Here is an 18,198-nt window from a genome sequence, read left to right on the forward strand (position 1 = left end):
CTTATCTGTGCTTGCATTTGGTTGCCTCTACCTTTACTTACAAACTTATACTGATTGACTTCCTTATTGGCTGACAGATGCTGAACTGCATTAACCTGTGAATGTGAGACGAGAGACAAAGTTTAATCAGATTAGCCTACAGATATCTTATGGTCCCACTATTGAAACTCAGTTTCACTGAAATACCTGGCACATCCCAGCCACTGCTATCCGGCTCCAATGGCTACTGGATATTTACACTATCAGTCAGTTTAGACACACCTTCTCATTTAATGTTTTTTTCTTTATTTTCATGATTATTTATATTGTGATCTCACTGAACGCATCTAAAGTATGAATGAAATATGTAATTATGTAGTAAACAAAAAAGTGTCAACAAACAAAAACTCAAAAGATGTTTTATATTTTAGATTCCTCAGAATAGCCACCCACTGCTTTGATTACTTTGATTACAGATTTCCACTGGTCTAATGTCCATTCCTTGTGTTTCTTAGCCCAAACAAATCTCTTCTGCTTGCTACTTTTCTTTAGTTGTGGTTTCTTAGCTGCTATTTGACCATAAAGGCCTGATTTGCGCTGTCTCCCCAGAACAGTTCATGTAGAGATGTGTCTGGTACTGGAATTCTGTGTGGCATTAATATGGGCTCTACTCGGAGGTGCGGTTAAAAAGTGGAGCGGAAAAAAACCCATTAAATGAGAAGGTGTGTCCAACCTTTGGCTGGTAGTGTATATATCTATTTAGATTAATTTCACCTTTAACTTATTAGTTGCATCTTCTTATACTGCACCATCAGGATCTCCTGGTGTTGGTAATGCCATTATTAAGTTTGTATTCTATATTATATATCTTGTTTCACTGCAACCTGGCGACAGCATACAGCACAGATACTAGTACACTTGCAAACACACTCGTGGACAGTTAAGTGGTGATGAGCAACTATTTGGTTCAGAAAAGACAAATTCTCTGTGAAGCAGAAGTGAAATGCCCAGAAACTACCCTATAGGTGCAACTTTTATCATATTTAGAGATCAAAGTTACGTGCCCAACTCATACCTCTAAAGTACATCAGAGCATTCAAACCCATAAACTATGATAATAAAGATACACTGATTAAAATAATTCCCGTAATCCATATCTTTAATTACACAGCATGCCTGACTAAGACTGAAAATAAAACTAAAGGTTTGTCTTACAGCCCTTTACACAGAAAGAAAAACTGTAATAATGAGATGTGTGGACATTGTTGGTTGTTCTAACAATAAAGTTCTGGAGTACAGAACAGATAAGGTAAAACAACATTGCAAACAGAGGCTGAAAGACTACTCCTGATGCACGAGGCTCATGTGGAAAGGTACGGACAGAGTACTACAATTGTCCTTGGACCCACTAGTAGGCCTCTGTGTGTCAGAATCGACACTCTGGACCATATCATGATTTACACTGACATTTCTTTTTATTCCTACATGATTTTCCCAATCATTGGGGTTGAAGAAGAAGGCTATGTCTGATCACAGTATGACAATCATGAGTATGTATAGTCTTCAATGTAAAATTCTTTTATTCCTTTAAGATTTTATGAACGTTGGACACATAAGCCAAAAGTGAAATGTGATGATAATATGACAAAGGTCAATGTGAGGTGGGGCCTGGTCTCTTATCTACTTAAGTAAACTACGATATCACGTTGGATCTATTACAAATGACATCTTGTGTAACAGGATCATACAGAGGCCAAAGGAATGATATACCTCTAATGTTGGACACCATATCTGGTAGATATGATAGATACTTTGAAAAACAAAAGAATCTATAATTCTCTGATATTGTTGAATTGAAATTTCAGGCTGTATGTATTAGTTATTTGTGTGATAGAGAGATGATAGTGAAATAGTACAGCATAGGAGTGGACTTATGTAGTACACATAAGGAACAGAGGTCACTGACTTAGACACAAGATCTGCCCCTGTAGTATAAATATAAACAGTCAGTCTGTCCATACATACATACTCTGCATCTTATCTAGGTTTGGGTGGTGGGGGCAGCAGTCCAAGCTTCTCCCCAGCCACCTCCTCTAGCTCTTCCATGAAACAGAGCCAGCTGAAAGATATATTCTTATCAGTACGCTGTGGGTCCAGGACGAAACAACCCACCTAGCGGGTGTCTCCTTCTTAGATGCTTGCACCACGTTAACTGTTTTATTTTCAGCATGGAGAAATAACATCTCCGCTTCTCACCATATTTCAGAGACAAAGCCCACACACCCTGCTTATTTCTGGTGCGTGTATCTACTTGTACTCAGAAAAAAAAGAGAAGATTAAGTGACATGGTTACATTGTTAAAACAACTCCTCCCAGAACTATATTTACTATTTAAATAAAAGTGACTTGACTTGATTTATCTGACTTACTTTGTCAAAGACTTGTCTTTTTGTCTGTGGCTTATGTGCTGACATGCTGAATGTGGTTGTGTTTACATAATGGGCACACAGGTTTGGGATAGAAGAAAGGATTAAGGGGGTGGTGTCTGCGTCTTTTAATAGATGATACTGTGACTGTGATTTGAAAGAAATGAAAGAAAGAAGGAAATTTGTGTTTACAGGCTTTATAATGAAAAACCGGTATTAATTGTGTCCTTATCATATGCATGTCTTTCTAGTATACTGGGGTTTCTCATAATAATAATGGAAAGTTGGACCGTCTGTCTTTCATAAACAAACAGAGTGGAGACATCTTAAAAGCTTGTAAAAGGAGTTATTTAAAAAACATACCAATCTTTAGGAGAGACAATGTAATACATTTTATTAAAATAGCAAATACTATAAATACCAAATCACGGTATATTATAACCAGCTCCCAGGTTGATATAATATTGTTCACCCTAAGAAACTACAGAGATTCATCAATAGTTTTTTTTTTATTGCTGGAAGAAAAGAAAAGAAATAAATTCAGATATATACATTTCCATTTAATATGTACCTGTTTCATTGAATTGTAGTATGACATAATCAAGTTTAAATCAAAGCATTTACACAAGTTCACTCCTGAAGGTCTTAAAATGTGTGTTTATTTATAAGTTGCTTAAAATATTTTTTCAAATCCATAGTAATTTATTACTCTGCTTACAGCTGACAGAAATGATTAAGAAGTGAATACCAACAAATATGTTTTACAAATATATTGTTTTACATCTGTGTTTATTGATGTACTTTGATAGATTGTAAAAAAAAAAAATGCATCAGCATCTATAACCAATTGTATAAAGAAAATTATTCTTGAAAAGTACCTGTACTTGCTAATATTTAACTAGAACAAAGTAGTGTAAGTGTTTAGCAAATGCTACTTTTCCTTGACTAAATACCTAAATAGTTCCTCTACTGCCACTATCTCTACTTATAACGTAATTACACAAGTCATAAGAAAACAACACTCCTTTCTCTGCTTTCTTTGCTTTCCACTCTCTGTCGTTGTCATGATCCTAACAACTATTTAACAGTGTGTTCCAGGACAGCTTTAGCAGCTTTCTGAAAGGCTTCCGATGCACTTTCTGATTGTTCAGCTGCAGCATATCCTAACCGACCTCCCTCTAACCCTTTCTGTATAGCAGCCAGTGATACTGTTGCATCTGTCTGCACCTGCAGATTCAAAAAAGTTGATGTGACCATCTTTGCCACACCAAGAAAGGCTCCAACCAATACGCCTGTTGCTGTACCTGCAAATATAATCAGCAGCTTGTTCATCACACCCTTTTTAGCTTCAGTGGCAATCTGTTCAACCGACATGTTTGCTGATGACTTTTTAATAAGCTCTTCCTCTTTCTGTAGTTCACTTTCTATCTTTTGTAGCATCTTATTGGTGTAGCAGCTTCCATTGTTTGCCTCACTTATCTTGTCTATTGTCCTGAGTATCTCTGCTACTTGGAACCGATTGCTCCTGTAGTCATCTTCTTTGTTGTTTTTCCAGTATTTATTATCAACAACATGGCATCTGCCTCCACACTTCTCCACCAGATTGCTGAGCTCTTTGTTATGACTGATGAATTCCTCGATTCTCGTTCCCTCTGGGAGCTGGTCGCCATGAGTGAAGACAACGGCAGCGTATTTCATAGCATCTTCAGAGAAATCTTGACATATTCTTTTGATTACATCTTGCTCCTGCTGTGTAAATTTCTCCACTTTGAGGACGATGAGAAAAGCATGAGGTCTGGGAGCGCACTCTGTCATGCACCTCACTATCTCATCCCTGAGTAATTGCTCAGACATGCCTGTGTCAAAAATACTACGAGTGTCAATAAAACTGATGTTATTTTCATTTACAGACTTAATTACTAAATGGGTTGGATTCTTTCAGAAACGGGTGAATGGCATACGTCGAAGACATTCTCTCCCAGTATGGTGTTGGCCAGACTGCTTTTCCCAGCCCCAGTTTTTCCAAATATCACAACCCTCTTTAAATTCAGTGCTAGAAGAAAAGAAACACTTGTGTAAATGAAGGGACGTAGAGGCCAATTTCAAAATGTCTTGTTGAGCTTGCTGCTGAATAATCCACTGGTTATGTTTTAGTTTATGTGTTTGCTTGAGTAGATGTATTTTCTCTGAAATTTCCTGCTATTACATCTGCAGTCAAAATGTTTAAATGGATATTTAGAGGATGTGTGCTCATGATATTCACCACTGATACCTGGGTTACTGGCCTTAATTTGTTAACTAGAAATAAGTGATGAGAAAATGATGGGAAATGCATTAATTGTGCATGTGTAAATCAAACTAATACTAATACCTCTACTGCTACCACTAATAATAAAAAACACAAACACTAAATCCTTCTCTTGTGCTGTTTTGTAGTAGTGTATACACCTGAGACTGTCACCTGTCTGTCTTGCACTCCCTCTCTTTTTCTTTCGCTCTGATTGTGTAATAAAAGTATGAACATGTGTTTATAAGTTACACTTGTGTTTGAATCCTGCAGCTTATCACACATTTGAGATATATCTCTCCATCTATCTATATAGATAGAGATATATATATCTCAAATGTGTGATAAGCAGCAGGATTCAAACACAAGTGTAACTTATAAACATAGATATATCTATAGATATATCATAATAATCTAACAATAACTATAATATTGGCCATATTATATTTACATTACCACAGTGAGATGACTTTAGTCTCATGAACAACATTAACTAGTTGTTATTTACTAACTAATCTTAAATGACTGTTCAGCACAGAAATGAAGCCCAACAATCATGTTTTACAGTCCCGTGGTCTCAGCCTCAGATACTCAACTAATCAAAGTGATGTCATGAAAAAAAATGAATGACCAAAAAAACAAAACAAAAAAAACCCAACATTTTTTCTCCTTCATTTCTGTCACACAGTGCTGTATGAAACGTTTCTCATGGTTAGTATCATGGTTGCTTGGCATCCTGAGCAGCACGACGAAGGCTAGACCGTTCACAAGCCTCTCACTTCTGCACTTCCCGTACTTCTAGTACGCACCGTCTGTAGTACCCGTACTGCGCGTACTCCCAAGCGTGCGGTCCCTTAATTGGGATACAGCCGGAGAGAGCGGGCAAACACCCCACACACTCCCACAGCATCACAAGATGTAACACAGATCATGGACAAACAAGTCATTCACAACAGTTTAAATATTGGCAATCATTTTTATTTATTGATTTATTTTTAGCACAACCTCAGATAAACAGGAAAGGAATCCTATGAAAGCAGTCTAAAAACAGTTAAATTAAAAATACAGAACCATTAATTTGGCAAACCTTAGAGAAATGAGTGCAGTACCTTTGGAAAAGTGTCACAAAAGCCACACTAACCTTTATCCTGCTTTCCCATCTTCTAGACTTTGGTCATAGTTCAATACAGCATCAATGTAGCTATAGCTGACTGCAAAGCTGACTTCATCTGAACCCATTCATCATTAGTACAATAAGCCCTGTGCGCAGTATGTTGTCAACTTTATCCCCCCCCCCCAGAAATTAAAGAAGTAAAATGGAAAGAAAACAATGAAGTACATGCAAGTGAAAAAGTCCATTTAAACTCAATAACACTAACAAGCAAACAAAAAACAAACAACTGTTAAGCATAGATTAATTAGAGCAACAAAATCTTCCAATGTCCTTTGTCACAGTGGGGCACCTGGTACATCTATCCACATCCAAACAGTGCGAGTCATTCAGTATTTAGCAAATAAGTGTCAAACAAGTTTGATGTGCTCACAGGTTTCTTCACTGCTTATTTTAGGTCTTGAAAGACATTAATCAACATGGTAGAGGTGAAAAAGTTGGCATCACAACTTCTTCACTTCTGCATAACAGCCAGAGCTTCCTTCCTTCAGCCCAAGGCCAGGATAGAGAGGCTGAGTAAATACTGTGCACACTTTGTGAAGCAGAGTCATGGTGTCAGAGATGCAGTAAAACGACAGAGTACCTGACCTGTAATCCAGGTACACTCCAATCTGAGAGGTACGAGGACCTGACACCGCCTTGGTTACTGAGTTATGTCTGAAAGTATAACCATCTGCAGAGCACTCCAAACACCAGGACTTGTCATTCTTCCCAAATTCTGACTCAGATAATTTCCGGCTGATGTTTTTGTAAGATGCTGCCAATGACCAGGCGCCACCACTCCAACTGACCTCCCAATAGCACCGCCCTGTTAAACCCTCTCTGCACAGCACCTGCTTCACACCTCCAAACCTGTCCAAGTGAGATAAATAATATTTCTCTTTGGAGTCACTCGTCACTCGTTTAGATTCTTGTGAAATGGCAAAGCAGTTGTTGACCGAGTTGGGATCCAGTGTTAGAGGACAGTGATCTGATAGACAAGCAAACCAGGAATATCATCAGCCTTCTAGTATTTAGCAAGTGATTACTGCTTTGATATACTGATCTGTATTAAGTGTTTTACTTACAGTGCAAAAACTCTTCCCTGGTCTTTGGCACAGGTGGCAGCACAACATCTGTAACAGACACTAACAGGGGAAAATATATATTTATATATAAAATGTAACAGACAACAGAGGAACTGGTACTCAGCTTATTTAATATTTCCTTCAGCCACCTGTGGCAGAGATTTTGGGCCATATGGTCTCCAAGAGATCCTTCATGTCATCTGCCAGGTCAGACACATAGTCAGTCACCGCTTCCATTGAACGTTTAGGACGAACAACAGCGCCTGTTGGCAGGTCTGGCGATTCACATGAGATTGAGAGAGACTGGAAGATCTAGAGGAAAAATGACAAGTCAGAACAGAAAAAGCATATTAACTGCATGTTACATGGAACATTCTGTCTCAATTCATTATGTTTATATCTTTCCATATACGAGGCACACAACATTCCAAAGTAGTGCAAATCAGGCAGTGGCTTTCACAAAAATTAAAGCTTGGCTGTAATGTTCCCTAGAAGACTTTTCTAATACTTGTGTCTTGCAGCTATAGATGATGATTGTGTCATACTGAAATGAAATAATAGAAGCTGTGTCCCAAAACGTTGGCTGCATCCTCTGGAGGCCGCATTTGAAGGCCGATTACGTCACAGCCAGGCGACGAAGGCTGTCCCAATTCGTTGACTCCTTCAAATGCGGCTGACAAATGCGCATGACAAAAGGGCATCCTCCCCTCCCTCCTTTTCCTCCCCATCCCCAGCTACTTCCCTCTTCCCACTCCACCACACTCACCCACACAGGTAGGGCCTTGGGGTGCGGGTGTGTCACAAGGGTGCAGGGGAGACATTTCCCCCCCCCCCCCCCTCTGTCCCATTCTGGCCACCTGTGCCTCAATTTTATCTCACAACTTAGACATCCACATTACTTACACTCTCATAACACACACACACACACACACACACACACACATATATAGGGCCTTGAGGGTGGGCACGTTAACGGCGTCCAGTGGACGGTCTGTGTACTCAAACCTACCTCTGGCGCTGGTGCCCACCTCTCAATTTTAAATCCATATAGACATTGAGGGTTCTCGGGAGGGGCCGTGCTAACACCTGCTGCTCTCTGGCAGCAGCACCATGCTCTCCCTTGTTTTAAATGCACTTTAGAACAACACGCAGCAACACTACACATGAGCGGGAGGAGGGAGGTATGGGGTCTTCACACACCCCCGTTCTCTGCTAGCCATCGGGGCGGGGGGGCTGGGAGGAGATGTTGGCTGTCCGATTGGCCTCCCTGCTGCTGCGGAGCCTGGGACGGTCTGCTTGCCTCCACCCCGGGGGGAAAGGTAACATCTCTTGGGTCTGGGTTCTGTTTCCCCCTCTGGGGGCGAGGGTACCTGGACCCGGGGTATAGAGTATGTTTGGGGAGTGTGATTGTGTGTACATGTCCATTTATGTCAATCCTTATGTTGGGTGAGTACTGAGTGTTTGTATATGTGTGCATGAGGGTGGGAATGCATGTTTGTGTCTGTGTGTGCCTGTTTGTGTCTAAATGTCAGGTCGGGTCTTAGACTCCACCTCTCTGGGAACTCCCAGGCCCTCCAAGGCCTATCTCCCCTCACCACACTCCCTGCGGTGACTGATGCCCTCAGGGGTCGGTGAATAGGTGGTTCTTGGTGTCCGGGGCTGGGCGCTCAGGTATGTACCAGCTCACTCCCGGTGGCTACCTGGCGGGGCCCGGAGCCTGTTGTTCAGTCAGGCCTCCTCTGGGGTGCGGGGGGCCCTCGGGCCTGCGGTTCGGTTCACTCTGGCACAGCTGGCTGCCGGCAGAGCCGGCGGGCATGCCGGTGCAGCCCCCTCTAGCTTCTGCTCGGTGGCTACTGGGTGACGCCTTGTCTGGGGATCCTCAGTCCTTCCCATGAGGGTGGCACGGATGCCCCTCCGGTGGTCCTCCTTGGGCTCTCGCACTCTGGGGCCTCTGGATGTCTGGGGCCTGGATCTCCTCCATGCCTGCTTCATGCCCTGGGGGACGGGGCTATGGCTCTCTACATCCTCTTGCAGACCATTACATGTGGAAACCATTTGAATACAAGCGCGCTGATCCACACAGGTATGCTTTCTCGCCTGAAAATAACATATTTTCAGGCGAGAAAGTAGCTGTGTAAACTTCAAATATCTGCTTGGTTTATCAAGCCATCCCATATTTGCAAAAGCGTGCCGACGTTTTCGGAGACGTCTGTTACCCACCAGTTCGATAGCAAGCCGTGGGGTTCAATGGTCACTCCAGCAGGCGAGAGCAATGGACTCCCAGCTTCATCGTTTTCAGATCCCCGCTCTTTTGCTACTCAGGTTAAACATGATATAAGTCACTTGGATAACTTAAAAATGTAATTGTTTGCCTTTTATCTGTGTTTTATTTGTTCCGGAGTAAATCGGTTTGGCTGAGATCAAAGTTATTAGATTAAATAAAACTTTATTAATCCATCGGGTGGGTTCCTCACACAGCTGAATAAACGTTGAAAAGAAAACTGATTAAACAGAAGCGTGAGACTGTCGAGAATTTACGGCAGTGTCCTGTTATATTTTAGATAGCAAGGAGCAGACGGCCAAGTTTATTAAACTCCACCGAGACAGCGGTGACGCTAATCAGAAGGCTAGACCGTCCCATTTCACAGCCTCGCACTTCCGGCCTTTGAAGGACCCGGCCCACGTAGACCGCGAAGGCCGGGTCCTCCGAAGGATGCAGCCGACATTTTTGGACACAGCTACAGTGTGTTAGGTGACAATTATAAAAAGAAAGATGGGTAGGTTGAGAACACACAACTTTTTACCTGAATGAAATGAATATGGTCAGCTGTGTGAGAAAGCTGCTCCAGGTCATCATCTCTTCTCCTCAGCTTGGCTATCTCCTCCTTCAGCTGCATCTGCAGATCTTCTGCCTCAGCTATTGCAGTTTTCTGCCGAGTTTCAATCAACTCCTTTATTAAAGCACGTTTGTTTTGGATGGAGGAGATCAGCTCGTCAAAGAGCTCGTCACTGGACTTCACAGCAGTCTGACAACAAATCTGTTTATATATAATGTATAAAGAAGGTTCAGTTTAAAAACATAACATAACATATCAGAAAGTTTTCTGAATTCACTTTGCTCCTGGCAAATAAACATGAATAAAAAATAAATTCAAACAAACGTAACCAGTGTATTAAATACACCAAAATGCAGGAATACGTGTTGCAATTACAGACCGTCATGCTTATCAGCTCTCACTGCCAGATGTCAGAACCTGTACAAAAGACACTGCTGTGGTCAGAGCAGAAACATGTTTTCCAGTCTTATTTCCACACCTCAAAGTCCTTCACAGCTTGGACCAGCTCATTCAGCTCCTCTTGTCTCTCCTGGAATCTCCGCTTGACTGCACTCTGGATCTCACCAAGTTTTACCTGTAAGAAGCAACCACCAATGTGTCATTGTGAATATTTCAGTCACAGGAGTAAAATTCAACCACTCTCCAGATTTACATTGGCTTTTTGTCTCTACCTGTTTATCAGCTCTTTCTGCTGCAGCTGACACTGTTGAGTGGCGCCTGTGATCGTCCAAGGTGCACAAATAGCAGATACACCTTCGATCAGTCTTACAGTAAACCTCCATCAGCTTGTTGTGCTTCGCACATATTTTTTCCTTAAGTGGCACTGTAGCAGACACCAGCTGGTGAAGCTTCAGCACAGGAAAACTGTGGTGAGGCTCAAGATGAGCAGGACAGTACGATGCCAAGCAGGTCAGGCAAGACATGCTGGCTTTGTTTCTTTTGGTCCCACAACAGAAATCACAGGCAATGTCTGTTGGTCCTGCAGGAGCAAGAGAAGAAGCTGGACGGGCCTGTTGGGTTACTGTCCTCTTCAGCTTCTCTACAACCTACAGTGATCAAATAAAAGCGGTCAAAGGTTTTGCACAACAAACAGAATCAAACTAGAACGGAAAGAGGATGAAGTCAGCAAAAGCATCCCAATTAAGTCCACAAATAGCAAATATACCTTCCATTAGCCTTTATAACTATACAAATTAAAACTATAAAAAAAATCTGTTATTTATTTTAAGACAGCACTATCATTTAGAAAGCATGTGCTATGATGATAATATAATTCATTTAAGTATTTTAGGGGTAACAAGAGCAGACAATGCAAACACCCACAAGAAAATCTAATGACATGCCAAAGAAAATATAAAATTATGATTACTGGACACTTTATGAGGTGCATCTGTTCATCTGCTCGTTTCAACACAAATATCTAATTAACTAAACACATGGCAGCAACTCGCTGCGTTTAGGCATGTAGACATGGTCAAGATCACCTGCTGAACTTCAAACTGACCAGATGATCTGCAACAGCCACTTCCACAGCAAAGAACACACAACTCAGGCCAGAATTCACACACGCTCACTAAAATTAGACTACTGAAGAAGATTGTCGCTGGTTCTGAAGAACACATTTCTCCTGCAACTTTGGCATGAACAATATAAGAGCATGGATCCATCCTGCTTTGCATCAGTTCCGGTTTGTGTTAGAATGCTGTAGAGGCGATATCCTCTAGCACACTTTGCCTCCCCCAGTCCAAACACAGCATCACCGAAACACCACAGTCTACCAAAGTATTGTTGCCTACCATGTCCATCCTTTTATGACCGCAGCATGTCATCTACTGATGGCTACTTCCAGCAGGCTAACACACCATCTCAAAGCTCAAATCATCTCAAACTGGTTTCTTAAACATAACAATGTACTCACTGTACTCACTTATACCAGCTGCCCTTCCTGACTCAACCCAAAGGGATGTGTCTCAGACTAGAATCAAACCAAGCAAACCACCACACCATTAATGAAAATCTGTTTATAAATGTTGTAAATGAAAACAAACTAGAAATTGGATAACGATAATATCAGAAAGAATAATTTAGAAAAAGAAAAATATTTCTCAATAAGTATTTCTCTGAGCTCTGAATATTTTAACTTTAGTTAACTAGCTACCCCAAATAAATGGTAATTTTATTTATTTATTTTCAAAAAACGGCACCGTGGATGCATCACCTCAGCCAGCATGTTGTTCCTCCCGAGGACAGGCCTTGGGCTGAAGGCCTCCCTACACTGAGGACAGCTGTACGTTCCCTTCTCCTTTTCCTGGTCCCAGCATCCCTCGATACAGCTTCTGCAGTAAGTGTGTCCACACTGGATGGTGACGGGATCTTTGAGCAGGTCCAGACATACCGAGCAGTAAAACTGATTCGGCTCCAACTCGACGCCACACTGCGGCTGCCACTTCTCTGCCATTTGGATGAAATCCACGCGAAGAACACTTCTCGTTTTCTCTGAAAAAGCGGCGAAGCATGAGGCGGGGCTTCAAAATCCGCGCGTTTCCGACTCATCATTACTGTACAATTCACATACTGTGGGAGTTACGAACTAGCAGATGAAACCGCTGAACTGCAGATTACGGAAACAATACAAAAATGAAAATACGAGGTTCGACAGCAGACTATGTGAACTAGACGGACAAATTTGGTTGCCAAGTCATTTTGCTATTCCGGAAAAAAAAGAAAAAGATTAATACCTTTTTCACTTTTACCTTACTTTTTTACCCATTAATTCCGATACACATTTTTTGCCCCAGTGGCCCTGATCCTCTTGAGTACATGTTCAACTAAAACCCTAGCTGTAATTTGAGACCCACCAATTCAAAAGTGCAATCCAATGAAAGGCACCGCAAATAGTCACGGATACTGCAATTCACCTGTGAGTAGTGATATGTCCTGTGTGTCGAAGCTTCGAAGTAGTGACGGCCCACTTAAAGCTGACGCTCTGGGGAGTGTGTCCAAAAAATAAATAAATAAATAAATAAATAAATAAATAAATAAATAAATAAATAAATAAATAAAAAAAAAAAAAAAAAAAAAAAAAACCACCACACTGCTTCAGAAGCATTGTGTCGAAACTTGATTCGTTTGGTCAGAGTCACGTGATCAGTGACGTCTGAAGCTTCATTTAGAACCTAACTGCTTCGGTACCTGATTCATTGGTTTATAAGTAAGTGAAACATTCGTGGGATTTGTGGAGTGTTTTGATGGTGACAGATAGCAAACCACTGATTTTTCTACCTACAGATATGGAGCCAGCGAGGAAGAGAGGAGGTTCTGTTACGTGGGAGTATTTTATTTTGAGTCGATTTTGGTCAGTCGGGTGAGTTTTCGAGCTTTGTGCGTGTTTATTTTTATCTGAAAAATGTAAAAATCTTAAAATGTCAAAAACCTGCATTTCATAATATAAATATCATTAAATAACTTCCATTTGAGTCTTTACATTTGATATTATACAAAAATATTTTATTTTTAAAATAATCTTAAAATGTTTTTACATCTCCTCGAGGGCAGGAGGGGATAACACTACTCTGGGAACTCGGTACAGGTGTTCTAAACAGAAAGTTTAATGGCAGCGTTCTCACAAAACAAATAACCCAAATTCAAACAACAAATGTGGGGGAGAAAGGGACAGTTATGTTGTGCCAAAAAAACCCACCAAAAAGACAAAACCAAAACTTAACTGAGCTATTATCCTAGAAAAACAAAAACAGGGGGAAAAGACCCTAATCCTCAACTCAAAACAAGCTCAAAATTACACAGGTGGCACCAACCTACTTACCTAGTGTTTTTAACAAAAGAGGACTCTACGTGAATAAGTGTATGGGGTCCCCAAACTTACCTAGTCCACTTTACTCCCACCACAACCATGAAACAAAGGAAATACACCAGAACAGCTTTACACATGTGCCAAACAATTCAAAGCATGGAAGGAAAAGAGCCACACGTGAGTCTCGTTATCAAGGTGTGCACTCCTGGTTTGTCCAATCAAAGCCTCCTTCCTCTAATTAGCTGGAGATCCCCAAATTGACACCAGCCTGCAGTCTGTGTACCTAAGGGAATGGAAAACAAAAGGAGAGAGAAAGAAAACATACAGGCTGCAGACACGTAACAATGTTATTCTGCAAAATGTGCAGCAATTTAATTTATTTATTCTCTTTAGCTGACAGTTTGTGGAACCCAGGAAGACCGTATACCTGCTTCTCTACAGTTTCTGTGGACTCCAGCCTCTTCTATTCCATGTAAGGAGATTTTCTTTAAGGCAGGAGAAATTATCTCCACGAAAAGAAACAGGTTCGGCCATCGCACACTGGCAAGGCAAGTTTATTTATATAGCACAATTCAACAACAAGGTGATTCAAAGTGCTTTACAGAGACATTAAAAAACAAAAACAATAAAAAGCATGATTTAAAATTGATTAAAAAAACAGTAGATAAGATCAGAACAGTAGATAACAATAAATAAAATATATAAAAATATACAGAGTTGAGACATGTGCAAAACAGTGGCATTACTGTACAGTATGGAGTGCATAATGTTGAAGTTCCAGTAGTGAAGCTGAGGTGTCTATGAAGTGTTCAGCAGTCTGATGGCCTGATGGAAAAAGCTGTCTCTCAGTCTGCTGGTACGGGACCGGATGCTGCAGAACCTCCTTCCTGATGGAAGCAGTCTGAACAGTTTATGGCTGGGGTGACTGGAGTCCTTGATGATCCTCCCCGCTTTCCTCAGGCACCGCTTCCTGTAGATGTCTTGGAGGGAGGGAAGCTCACCTCCAATTATCCATTCAGAGCACCGCACTACTCGCTGGAGAGCTTTGCGGTTGTAGGCGGTGCTGTTGCCATACCAGGTGGTGATGCATCCAGTGAGGATGCTCTCAATGGCACAGTGATAGAAGGTCCTGAGGATGCGGGGGCTCATGCCGAATCTTTTCAGTCTCCTGAGAAAGAAGAGACGCTGTTGCGCCTTCTTCACTGTTTTGTTTATGTGTACTGACCATGTAAGATCCTCAGCCAGATGTACCCCAAGGAACCGGAAGCTGCTCACTCTCTCCACAGCAGCGCCGTTGATGGTGATGGGGGTGTGTACTTCTCTGCACCTCCGGAAGTCCACTATCAACTCCTTTGTCTTTGCGACGTTGAGGGTGAGATGGTTGTCTTGACACCAGTGGGTCAGGGCGCTGACCTCCTCCCTGTAAGCCGTCTCATCACCGTTGGTGATAAGACCCACCACTGTAGTGTCGTCCGCAAACTTCACAATGATGTTGGAGTTGTTAGTGGCTGTGCAGTCGTAGGTGTAGAGTGAGTACAGGAGAGGGCTCAGTACACACAGAGGGAGCTGCTCAGTCCTAGATCCTGCAGTTTCCTGTCCAGCTTTGAGGGAACGATGGTATTGAATGCTGAGCTGTAATCTACAAACAGCATTCTCACATACGTGTCTCTCTTCTCCAGGTGTGAGAGGGCAGTATGTAGTGTCAGGGCTATGGCATCATCAGTGGACCTGTTGTGGCGGTATGCGAACTGTAGAGGGTCCAGTGAGTCGGGTAGTGCAGAGCGGATGAAGTCCCTGACCAGCTTCTCGAAGCATTTGCTCACGATGGGGGTCAGGGCTACAGGTCGCCAGTCGTTCAATGAGGAGATGGTGGAGGATTTGGGTACAGGGACGATGGTGGCCATTTTGAAGCAGGCTGGGACTACAGACAGAGAGAGGGAAAGGTTGAAGATGTGTGTGAACACTCCAGCCAGCTGAGCCGCGCATGACTTGAGGACGCGGCTGGGAATCCCGTCCGGACCAGTAGCTTTGCGTGCGTTCACCTTCCTGAAGCACTTCCGCACATCCTCCTCAGACACAGTGTGCGCACTGACGTCATCCGCGGTGCGCACACTGTCCGGTCTCGTGGTGTTCGCTGTGTCGAATCTAGCGTAGAATACGTTTAGATCCTCACACAGAGAGGCCGTGGTCTGCGGTGTGCTGGTTTTCCCTCTAAAGTCTGCGATCATGTTTAGTCCCTGCCACATACTCCGAGGGTTGTCAAACTGTTGCTCCACCCTGTCCCTGTACTCACGTTTGGCTGCTTTGATCGTCTTCCGGAGTTGGTAATGTGCGTGTTTGTAGTCCGATGTGTTCGCGGAGGCAAAGGCGGTGCTCCGTGCCGCGCGAACATCTCCGTTAATCCAGGGTTTTTGATTTGGGAAGGATTTAGCTGTTCTGGATGGGACGACATCTTCCACGCATTTACTGATAAATCCGCAGACTGAGTCTGTGTACTCATCAATGTCCCTAGCAGCCACGTGAAACATTTCCCAGTCCGCGTGATCAAAACAGTCCCGCAGCGTAGACTCCGATTGGTCCGTCCAACAGTGCACCGCCCTCCGGGTTGGAGCGTCCTGTTTCAGCTTCTGCCTGTAGGCGGGCAGGAGCAGGATGGAGCGGTGATCTGATTGGCCGAATGGGGTGAGGGGGAGGGCTTTGTACGCATCCCGGAAAGAGGTGTAGCAGTGGTCAAGTAGCCGGTCTCCACGAGTGTTAAAATGGATGTGTTGGTGGAGTTTTGGTGAGACTTTCTTCAGGTTTCCCTTATTAAAGTCTCCGGCTGTGATAAACGCTGCCACTGGGTGTGCGGTTTCCTCACTGCTGATCGCGCTGTACAGTTCCCTGAGTGCTCGGTCAGTGTCAGCTTGTGGGGGAATGTAAACAGCCGTAATAATCACTGCTGTAAATTCCCTCGGTAGCCAGAATGGCCGGCACTTAATCATCAGGTACTCCAGGTCCGGTGAGCAGAAGGATTTGACCGGGTGCACGTTCGCATAATCACACCAGCTGTTGTTGATCATGAAACACACACCACCGCCTCTGCTTTTCCCAGTAAGATCCTGTGACCTGTCCGTGCAGTGCACAGAGAACCCCGGTAGTTGTATTGCGGAGTCCGGTACCTTGTCCGATAGCCAGGTTTCTGTGAGGCAGATCACGCAGCAGTCCCGCATCTCTCGCTGGAATGAGATCCGTGCCCGAAGCTCGCATAGCTTGTTCTCCAGAGACTGCACATTAGCCAGTAATAAACTGGGTAACGGTGGTCTGTTAGTGCGCCGTCTCAGTCGAACCAGAACGCCAGATCTTCTCCCTCTGCGTCGGCGTTTGCGGTCTCCAGGGCCAGAGAACAAAGGCGTCTCAGGTGAGATGAATGGGGGGTCTGCGAACGGAGGGTCCGTGTTGCAAAACTTGAACTCCGGAAAGTTATAAGAAAGACCGTCTTTTATGTCCAGTAAGGTTTGTCGGTCGTACACAAGGAGACATGTGCTAGTCGTGAAAAAATAAAGGAAAAGTAGAATTAAACACAGAAAACAGCTGTTGCTTGGGGAGCTCGCGACGAGGCTGCCATACTCGGCGCCATCTCTATGTAAAATCGCACTACTGTCTTCAGTTATACACCGTTTTGTGATCACTGCTGTTGATATATTTATGTGGGCTGAGATTTTACTTTCAAAGAAAACACAGTAATGATCAGACAGGCCCACATCAGACACAGTAACCTTTGAAATGCTCAGGCCCTTGGAGATCAGTAGGTCAAGAGTGTGTCCTCTATTATGTGTGGCCTCTGTTACATGCTGAGTCAGCCCAAAGTTGCCCAGAGTGTTACTCAGGTCTTTAGTCCCTTTGTCCTGAGGGTTGTCCACATGGATGTTAAAATCCCCAACAATAATTACACAGCCGAAATCAACACAGATCACAGACAGCAGTTCACTGAGGTCATTAAAAAAGTCTGTGCAGTATTTGGGAGGCCTGTAAACATTAAGAAACACAACTTTGGATGGGGCCTTCAGCTGTAAAGCCACATATTCAAAAGACTGAAAACTTCCAGGAGATAGCTGCTTACATTGAAATGATTCATTAACCCTTTAAGACCTACCATAGAACCAAGTCCGCCAGAGCTGATATTATATTTTTACATGCTGTGGAGCCATTTTTGGGAGCATTTCAAGTTGCTATACATCAATACAACCATTATAGCCCAAATTTTAATAATATGTATGCATTGAGTGCATAGTAATTACATAAAGTGCAATAAACTACAAAAACATTTTAAATCGTTTTTGTTTTTTTAACATATATTTCTAGTTAGAGAAATTTAAGAGGTTTATCTCTCAAAACTGTAAATACAAAAAAGTTGCACAAAATAGTTTCCCACCACTGGAAATTTATTTTGAGTGTCTTCATAGTTTTATTTTTGAAATACACCAATTTTTATATACCGCAGGAAAAACGAAAATAAATATTATAATGCCAATTTGCAAAAAAGCAGCATATGGATCAAAATAAACTATTTCCAGCACTGCAATAGAGTCCTAAGTCCTAAGCATCCCAGAAACTACACAGAAAGTCATAAAGTCAAAG

The 18,198-nt window shown here is 42.6% G+C and overlaps 2 protein-coding genes, 1 long non-coding RNA gene and 1 pseudogene across 3 annotated transcripts in view; 1 reads left to right on the plus strand and 3 right to left on the minus strand.

The window, feature by feature from the left end:
• The window catches only part of LOC146674572 (tripartite motif-containing protein 16-like), a 57,851-nt gene extending 45,125 nt beyond the window's left edge, over window positions 1-12,726 (minus strand). Inside the window, exon 1 of the mRNA XM_085397148.1 lies at window positions 12,626-12,726. The gene's annotated coding sequence lies outside the window, so the exon portion shown is untranslated. The remainder of the gene's footprint in view (window positions 1-12,625) is intronic.
• On the minus strand, window positions 3,326-5,602 carry LOC146674576 (GTPase IMAP family member 9-like; annotated as a pseudogene).
• On the minus strand, window positions 5,649-12,772 carry LOC146674577 (tripartite motif-containing protein 16-like). The gene is made up of 8 exons (XM_085397150.1): window positions 12,686-12,772; window positions 11,986-12,263; window positions 10,439-10,813; window positions 10,246-10,341; window positions 9,735-9,968; window positions 7,080-7,242; window positions 6,931-6,990; window positions 5,649-6,833 (listed from the first exon to the last, which is right to left on the minus strand). The coding sequence occupies exons 2-8, from the start codon at window positions 12,223-12,225 to the stop codon at window positions 6,307-6,309; spliced, it is 1,695 nt and encodes a 564-aa protein (XP_085253276.1). The 5' UTR covers window positions 12,226-12,263; window positions 12,686-12,772; the 3' UTR covers window positions 5,649-6,306.
• Window positions 12,773-12,814: 42 nt separating this feature from the next.
• On the plus strand, window positions 12,815-14,172 carry LOC146674578 (uncharacterized). The gene is made up of 3 exons (XR_014909473.1): window positions 12,815-12,978; window positions 13,056-13,131; window positions 13,972-14,172. It is a non-coding gene; the product is annotated as an uncharacterized LOC146674578 (long non-coding RNA).
• Window positions 14,173-18,198: the final 4,026 nt, after the last annotated feature.

Source organism: Rhamphochromis longiceps, linkage group LG3, assembly GCF_057381845.1.
Source record: "Rhamphochromis longiceps isolate RC_006_pf linkage group LG3, R_longiceps_female_GT1.1, whole genome shotgun sequence".
Lineage (NCBI taxonomy): Eukaryota > Metazoa > Chordata > Actinopteri > Cichliformes > Cichlidae > Rhamphochromis > Rhamphochromis longiceps.